At 56.8% G+C, this 8,766-nt stretch overlaps 1 protein-coding gene across 2 annotated transcripts in view; it reads left to right on the forward strand.

Moving 5' to 3' along the window:
* The window catches only part of UHRF1 (ubiquitin like with PHD and ring finger domains 1), a 28,920-nt gene extending 21,242 nt beyond the window's left edge, over positions 1 to 7,678 (forward strand). For both annotated transcript variants that reach the window (XM_059388720.1, XM_059388721.1), the window contains exons 13-17: positions 50 to 187; positions 1,548 to 1,695; positions 1,781 to 1,935; positions 2,915 to 3,019; positions 6,163 to 7,678. In XM_059388720.1, the coding sequence (XP_059244703.1) occupies positions 50 to 187; positions 1,548 to 1,695; positions 1,781 to 1,935; positions 2,915 to 3,019; positions 6,163 to 6,309 (693 nt within the window). In that variant the 3' untranslated portion in view covers positions 6,310 to 7,678. The remainder of the gene's footprint in view (positions 1 to 49; positions 188 to 1,547; positions 1,696 to 1,780; positions 1,936 to 2,914; positions 3,020 to 6,162) is intronic.
* Positions 7,679 to 8,766: the final 1,088 nt, after the last annotated feature.

Genomic DNA, 8,766 nt, shown 5'->3' on the forward strand with positions numbered 1-8,766 from the left:
CGCCCCTGCCGGCCCCGCCCCCGCCGACCTCCCCTGGGCTTCCCCACAGGTGGTGCGGTACTGGCCAGAGAAGGGCAAGTCAGGCTTCCTGGTGTGGCGCTATCTCCTGCGGAGGGATGACACTGAACCTGGCCCCTGGACGAAGGAAGGGAAGGACCGGATCAAGAAGCTGGGGCTGACCATGCAGGTGCGCCCAGGCCCAGCCCATCCGGAGCCTCCTGCCCCACAGCCCAGGCCCCACGCTGTCCTGCTCACAGCCCGGTTTTCCTGGCCAGTCACTGGGGACCGTGGGAGCTTGCCTTCTTGACCCGAAACTCGTGGGTTTCCTGTGATCTTAAATGAATTCCCAGGCACCGAGCTGGTCCCCCCCCTTGCCCCCACCCAGTAGACCTAGGTGGTGGGCAGCTGGTGGTGGTGTCTTCACATTCATAATTTGAGGGTGGAGAGCCAGGCCTCCTTGTTAGAGCTGTGTTCTGGGAGGAGTTTGTGCGACATCCACGTGGCCTCTGGGTTCTTCCTTTTTGCTAGGCTTCATGCCACCTCCAGGTGCACAGGGGCAAACCCAAAAAACCGGCGGGATGTGGGGAGGAACGCTCCCCCGGAGCCCTCGCTCCCCTCCGTGCAGCAGCTAGAGCTCCCAGGGTTCAGCCGGTGTGCGGCGCGCCCTTTCTGCCCCATAATTATGGTGTTTCTGTTCATTATGGCGAGTCTCTTCACAGCTGGTAACTCAGTGTGGGACTATTTAAGGAATCTTAATTGCTACTGAGAATCAGATAGCGCCTCCCCCCGGGGTCACGAAGTTGTCTCTTGCACTTGATGTTTGCACCATGGAGAATTTCAGAAGCTAAGGAACAGGGGAGAAAAATAGCCGCGGGATGGGAGCTGCCAGCCTCTGGTGGGGGTGTCAGTGATGTCACACTTGTGTTGCCGGAGACGCTGGACAGTTTCTAGATGACATGCTGGAGATATCTCCCGTGATTGGAGGTGCCTCAGAGTCGGGGTTTTCCTCAAGTAATGCCTGTTAGACCCTGGGGGGGCCCCAGACTCCTCAAAATTGGGTTGGGAAGCCAAGGCCTTGGGGCCATGTCTTTGTAAATCCGTTCGCTGGAGGCCCAGCCACACTGGTCCATTCCCTTTTGAGCCCTGCCGGCTTCTGGGCTGCCTCGGAGCTCTGAGGCTGGGAGGGCTGACGCCTGGCCCCTCGTGGGAGAGCTTGCCTACCTCTAAACGAATCAGTGAGGAGAACGATTAGACGCTCTTAGTCGCCAGATCTGACGGCGAGCATGTTCTGTTCCTGCCCTGTTCACCGCTTCGCCTCTGCCCCATCAGGTGCACGGGGCGCCCTAGCCCTCTTGTCCTTGGTACGTTGGGTGATGGGAGGCTCACTTCCCAGAGCTCCCTAGAGGCGGAGTCGGGAGGAGGAGTCCAAGTCTCGGAGGCGCCAGTGTGGGCTGGGCAGGGGGGGGGGACTGTCCACGAGGGAGGGGGCAGGAAGGGGGAATGCCCCCCGCCCAGTGGTCCTCACGGCCAACTCCCTCCTCTTGTAGTACCCGGAAGGCTACCTGGAGGCCCGGGCCAGGAAGGAGAAGGAGAAAGAGAACAGCAAGAGAGAGGCCCAGGAGGACGAGGAGGAGATGGAGGAGGAGGGGACCTTCACGTCCCCCAGGAAGGGCAAGCGCAAGACCAAGTCCGGAGGTGGGGGTCTCTGCGGGCAGCCTCCCTGCGTGCGGGCCCGGCTGCCCACCTGCCCGCTCTCACCCGCTCTGTTCTGTCCCTGCAGGTGGCAGGGCTGGCGCTGGGTCCCCGGGAGGGACCCCTAAGAAGAGTAAGGTAGAGCCCTACAGCCTCACGGCCCAGCAGAGCAGCCTCATCAAGGAGGACCAGAGCAACACTAAGCTGTGGAGTGAGATCCTGAAGTCGCTCAAAGACGGGACGGTGAGTGCCTGCCACCCCCACCCCTACCTGGCCTGGACGTCCTCTCCCCTCGTCATTGTTTACGGGTGAAATAGAAAGCATTCCCCATTGCCACGTGTCTAAGCGCACAGCTCAGTGGCGGGAAGCACACTCACCCTGTCCTGTGACCACCCCATACCCTCCGTCTCCAGAACTTTCCATCTCCCCACACAGAGACTCTGTGCTCGTGAAGCACGGACTCTCCACTCCCTGTGCCACCCCTGGCTCTCACCCTCTCCTCTCCGTCTGTGTGGACGGGACTCCTCGGGGCCCTCCTGGGAGTGAGGTCCTGCAGGACGGGTCCTTCTGGGTCTGGCCACTCTCCCTGAGCTCATTGTCCTCGGGGCCCGCTCCCCTCGTGCAGGGGTCAGGGTCCCTGCCTTCTTAAGGCCGAGTAACCTGGCATGGGGGCGGACCATGTTGGGTGTGTGCATTCACCTGTGGGTGGGCACTGGTGGCCACAGGCTGGCATGCACCCCTGCTGGGACCGCGGTGCTGAGCCACAGTGGGGGGCGGTGAACATCGCAGCTTCCCCGCCTCAAGCACAGTCCCCTGCATGGGACCGTTGGGTCAGGAGGTCTGTCTGTGTTCAGCATTCTGAGCTGCTGAACCAGGCCTGTCTCTTCTGGATCCTCCTCTGCCTTGAGCAGGATGCGTGACCTAGATGGGTGGCTGCCAGCTTGGTGTCCTCCGGCCACAGCCCATACCTGGGGGGAATGGGCTCTCTGTGCCTCCCTCCGGACAGACCCTTCCCACCTTGGAGTTGGTCTGTTACCTCTGGCGTCCTCTCCGGGCTCTCGGTCCTGGTCACCTTGTCTCGGGCCTTGGCCTTCGCTCCTCTGGGCTGTGTTTCTTGTCCTCACATGGGCAAGAGCTGCTTCTGGCCCCTGGAGGGTTGAGGGGCACCAGGTCTGACACTGTCACAGGGGGGTCCAGTCCGCTCTCACACGCTCTCCTCCAGTTCCAGAAGTTCCTGAGTAAAGTGGAGGAGGCGTTCCAGTGCATCTGCTGCCAGGAGCTCGTGTTCCGGCCCATCACGACCGTGTGTCAGCACAACGTGTGCAAGGTGTGGGGGCGGCCTCGGGCCGGAGCGGGGGGTGGTGTTCAGACAACACTGTCCTCCTCCTGCCCACCTCCCTGGGACCTTAAGCCACGTTGGTCCTCTGCCTGTCTCTCCAGCAGGTCATAGACTACCTGCCTTAGGAGTGTTCTCTGGTTCTCCTGTCTCCAGAACGTTCTCCCCCGGCCTCCTAGATGGCTGGGGGTCCAGGACGGGAGAGGGTGGGTGGCAGTCCTAGCTTGAGGTCTGGGTGTGACAAACATTGACTAAGCATGCCGTGGCCTGGGCTGGAGAGGTCTGAGATGTTTGGCTCTTAGAGGAGTGGGAGGGAGGGCTTCCCAGAGGAGGTGGAATCTCGAGGTGGGGGACAGAATGGCATGCACAGAAGCCTGGACAGGCATGCATATTGGAGCAGTGGGGGCCTGTAGGGGACGAGGGCTGGGAAGTAGGGCCTGGAGGGTTGTCAGTCAAGAGGGCTGGACTGGAAGAGAGAAGGGGGGTGGGGGGTTGGAGGTCGAGGTCTCCTCTGCAGCCGTGCTGATGCTGGGGTGGGTTGCGCTCTGCGGGGGTGTCCTGAGGAGCAGTGGTTCGACCCCGCCCCCTGCATCATCGGGAGGCAGAGTTGCACAGCTGGGTGTGCTGGTGAGTGGGGAAAATGGCTTTTTGGTAGTGTTTTCTAGTCAGACTCGGTCTGGAGGAACTTGTGGGCAGTGCAGGCAGATAGTTGGGGCGTAATGGACTGTCCTCGCCTCGCTGAGCTGCCAGCCCCCTTTCTCGCCTTGGGGTTATCCTGGTCTAGGCTCCTGTGTCCGCTGCCTCACCAGGGCCAGGGCTCTGTGACCATCCCCCAGTGCGGCAGGTCAGGCCCTTCCCTTCTCTGTCCTCGGGCCCTGCAGCCCCGCTGTGTGGCCCAGGACAGAAGCTCCGCGTGCCCCGAGCAGGGGTTTTGTGGCCTTGGAAAGCCACCCAGGAGCCCCCGTGCCTCGTGAAGAGAAATGAGGCAACCCCTTCCCGGCCAGCCTCCATGCCACAGTAGTCTGGGCTGGGTGCGGACAGACGGCACCCATGGCAGAGCTGGTGGGTCAGGCCACAGAAACTGCGTGGGTTGTGGGGAGTCTGGTACTGAGCGTCTCAGCAGAGTTTGCACGGGTGCCATGGCCTTTGTGTCTGTCCCTGGTCACCACAAGAAACTCAGCCCCTGAGTGGTCACAGGAAGACGGCTTTGGCCTACGTGTCCTAGCACTTGATTTTGTTTCTACTCTACTAAAAAATTACTTGATTGTAGTAAAATACCCACAAAGTAAAAATTACTATCTTAAGCGTCTCTGAGTGTACAGCTCAGCAGTGTGAAGCACACTGACTCTGTCCAATGACCACCCGTTTCTAGAACTTTCTATCTCCCCAAACAGAGAATCTGTCCCCACAAAGCACGGACTCCCCACCCCCTGCCCCAGCTCCCACCATCTCCTCTCTGTGGATGGGCCTCATCTGGGGACCTCCTGGGAGTGGTGTCCTGCAGGGTGAGTCATGGGTCTGGCTCCTGTTGCTGAGCCCAGTGTCCATGTCGTCGTGGCAGCTGTTAGGATTCATTCCCCCACCTTTTTCTTTTCTTTTAAAGATTTTATATATTTCTTTGACAGAAGGAGATCACAAGTAGGCAGAGAGGCAGGCAGAGAGAGGAGGAAGCAGGCTCCCTGCTGAGCAGAGAGCCCGATGTGGGGCTTGATCATGACCTGAGCCAAAGGCAGAGGCTTTAACCAGCTGAGCCACCCAGGCGCCCCCCTTTTTCTTTTTTTAAAGTAGGCTCCATGCCCAGCATGGGGCTTGAACTCACAAACCTGAGATCAAGACCTGAGCTGGGACCCGAGTCGAGACATTCAACTGACCGAGCCCCCCCCAGGCGCCCCTTCCCTTTCTTTTTAAGGGCGAATAACATTGAGGTGTAGAGATGGACACTTGGGGTGTCAGCAGTTCAGAGCCCGATTTGTGACCGTGGCCCTAAGCCTTAGTTGTGTTGAGTGGAAAGAATGGTCTTCAGTCTCTGGGATCAAGGTTGTGGACTGTTGGGAAAGGAATTGAGTTCTACAGACGGGAGCAGGAGCCACGGCCGTGCGCCGTGGTTGCGTGTGCTGTGGCTTTGGCAGGCTTTCGGCACAGTTGACCTTCACCCTGTTTCCCGATGCTGCCCTCGAGATGTGGGCACCTACCTGCCTAGTGTTTGCCAAGTGGTGGTGCCTTCCCTGTTTTCGCGAGCAGGAAGCTGGCTGTCCAGGGCTTGCCTGCCCATTCGCTCTCTAGTCCCACCTGGCTGGCTTCTCCAGCTGTGCCACGGTTGAGAATGGCGTGTGAACCCAGAGGTCTGGCTCAGGGCCAGAGATCCTGCCGGCCTTTCATCCTGTCCTGTCACTGGCACAGGTTTATTGAGCACGTAGTATGTGGCAGGGTCGGCAAGCCCGCTGCAAGTGGTGGGGGTGTCTGGCCTGTTTCACATAAGGACGTTGTTAGGGGGGGCGCCTGGGTGGCTTATTGGGTTAAAGCCTCTGCCTTCAGCTCAGGTCATGGTCTCAGGGTCCTGGGATGGAGCCCCACATGGGGCTCTCTGCTCAGCAGGGAGCCTGCCTCCTCCTCTCTCTCTGCCTGCCTCTCTGCCTGCTTGTGATCTCTGTCTGTCAAATAAATAAAATCTTCAAAAGAAAAAGAAAAAAAGGACGTTGTTAGGACGAGATGATTCCAGAAGGTGGAAGGTGCCACTTCGAGACAAGTAGGGCGAAGGCTGCTTCTGACACTCCAGGGTCACCTGGGAAGGGCCCTCCAAGGAGGTGACTTGAGCCGAGGCATGAGTGATAGGAGAGCCAGAGGACAAACTGTTAGGTGGCACAAGCTACGCGTGCCAAGGACTGGAGGTCAGGATGCGCTTGGGGCCTGCGAGGAGCCCTAGGGAGGCCAGCCTGGAAGTAGAAAGTGAGACCCAGGGTCGGGGGAGAGGGGCCTCTGGACTCCGCGATGGTGGCTGTTGTTCGCCCCGTACCTGGGGGACGTGGGGTCAGTGGTCGCCACTTGCCCAGTGCCCTGGGGGACGTGGGATTGGGGGTTGTCGCTTGGGGGACAGTGGGACAGGGACTGTGTTCTCACCCCGCACTCTCCTGCAGGACTGCCTGGACAGATCCTTCCGGGCCCAGGTGTTCAGCTGCCCGGCATGCCGCTACGACCTTGGCCGGAGCTACGCCATGCAGGTGAACCAGCCGCTGCAGGCCGCCCTCAACCAGCTCTTCCCCGGCTATGGCAATGGCCGATGATCCTCGAGCACTTCTCGCCGGCAGTTTTTAAAAAAACGTGTCACAGGGGTCTCCGCCCCCTATTTTGTTCTTAGTGGGCTTAACTTAAACAGGTAGATTCTTCTCCACTCCCTTAAAAAGCCTTGTCTTCCTGGTTGTCTCGTTTTGTTTTTTCTTTTTGAACCTATAAATTTTCAGGAGTTTGTATTGCGGCTCAGAGAAAGCAAGTTGGACTTCTCAGTGTTTTATTTGGGTTTAAAAAAAAAAAAACAAAAACAAAAACCAAGCCTGCAGTTCATCAGCAAAATAAAAAAATGGAATTTTTTTCTGAAGATGGAATTAGAAAACCGCCTTGGCGCGATGGCTGCTTCTGTCCCCAGCACCAAGCTCCCAGAAGTGCCCGCCGCCGCCGAGCAAGAAGGCTCCCGGCCGCCTGGAGCAATCTTTCCAAGGTGTGTGGCTCTGGCCCCTGCAGCTGAAAAGGAGCACATCTCCCTGACCGCGTTTTGCCGCCCAAAATCCAGCAACGGCGGTGCCCAGTAGTGGCCCTGCTGTCCCCCGCCGGGAAGAGGAGAGGTCCCCGGCCGACGGGTTTGAACGCCTGTCCCGAAGCCATGCCTCCCAGTCTGCTTCTGTGTTGTGGCCCTGCACGCAGAGCCCTCTGCCCGGGTGTGTGGGGGGCTGGGGGGCTGGGGGACCGGGGCTGTTGATGCCGGGGCTGGGCGCGTGGCCAAGGGCCAGCCTGCCTACGGCACCACAGAAGCACACGTTCGAAGCCATGTTCAAGTGCCTTGGGGTCTTTCTTTTGTTGTAAACGTGGGGCTCTCTTTTAGCACTGAATTGTTGAAAATGCCAGCCAGATTCTGCAAACTGGGGTTAGCCAGTACTTCCTGATTCTGGGTGAGTGTTTGGGGGGTGATTTCATTTCTATGGATCCTTTCAACTGACTGGTCAGCTCACCAACCGAGAATTTTAAGAGGGGGATTTTTTAAAGTACTTTTTTGAATGAAATTTTTTTGTAGTTATTGTATATGTACCAAGAAAGCTATAACTTAGGGTTTGGTTGTGTTTTTTGCTTTTGGTTCTTTTTTTTTTTTTTTTTTTCTTTTTTGGTTTTGTACTTTTTGGGGAATGATTTGTTGAATTTTATTTTTTCCTAACTTTACCAAAGTTTGCAGCTTTTACCTCAATAGAACAGGAATATTTTAAATCCCATAACTGCAGACAGACCGGAGTGATACCGTTTTAAAAGTTTTTCTTTCCTACTTGTTATTAGGTTTGTTAATGTGTTAGGAAGAAATGACAAAATCCCGTGTAGGCTTTTTCTAAAAAGTTCAATGTTCTTTGTCCAGATTTTAGATTCTCAGAATAAATGCCTTTTACAGATGTACCGGGTTGTGTCTTCTGTTCACAAGTCGTTCTGGGGCCCACCAGGCAGGTGCGGCTCTGTCCCCTGCCCACGGGCAGCATCAGGCCCACTCAGGACAGGACAGATTGAAGACGTGATGTCATGCCGCAGCCCTAAGTGTCACTCAGGAGGCGTCCAGCATTGACCTTTACCGGCCAAGGGCCAAACCAAACCTTCCAGCTTGGAGCCAGGGGTCCCTTAATGCTCGCCAAGGGAGTGGCACTGTCCCCACTTTTAACATTTGAGGAAACAGACAGCCCCCAATCTCCATTGTGAGATCGGCTTGAATCAGCAACCGGGGGATGTGTAGGCACCAAGGGTGTTGGCGGGGTGAGTCCCGACAATGTGAAATGCTGGTTTGGGCAGAGTTCCGAGGCCAAGAGGGAGGCCCGTTTAACGGTGGGCTCCAGGGAAGGGAGCGGCTGCATTCACCGACATGATTTTTCACATCAACCTGTTGCCCACACCTTTTACTGCCGGTGAAGTAGCGATACGGGCAGGACTGAGTTCACAGCAAGGAGAAAGTTCTGCCTCTCTGGGTCCTTTAACATGTGTCAAGTGTGCCCTTGAAAGCCTCCTGGGGGCGAGCGGGGCTGCTTCGTGGGGTGGATGAGAATGTTCTAGGTTTGCTGATGGCTGCGCGCATCTGGGGATGTACCAGAGTCCTTTGAGTTGTGCCCTTCTTGAATGAGCCAGTTGTACCGTAGACAATTCTGTCTCAAGGAAACGTCAAGTGCGAACGGGAAAAACGGGAAGGGTGCCCAGCTATGACAAGCGGAGGAAATGCCACCAGGCAGGCCCTCACCTGGGGACAGAACACACGGAGGTGGGTTGCTTGTTGAGACTGGGCTTTTTGGATGTTTCATTTGGAGAGTTAAGAACAATGTGACTTAAAATGAGCAAAACCCAGAAGGTCATTCTTGCCATTGCTATGCAGAAAAACATCTCAACGTTAGGGCATGTTTCTTTTTATAATAGGGTTTGGGTTTTTTTTTTTTTTTTTTTTTTATTGTCATGTAACAGCTTTATTGAAAGACACTTCACCGGGTCCTAAAATTCACCCATTTAAA

The sequence above is a fragment of the Mustela nigripes genome, chromosome 2, assembly GCF_022355385.1.
Source record: "Mustela nigripes isolate SB6536 chromosome 2, MUSNIG.SB6536, whole genome shotgun sequence".
In the NCBI taxonomy this organism is placed as follows: domain Eukaryota; kingdom Metazoa; phylum Chordata; class Mammalia; order Carnivora; family Mustelidae; genus Mustela; species Mustela nigripes.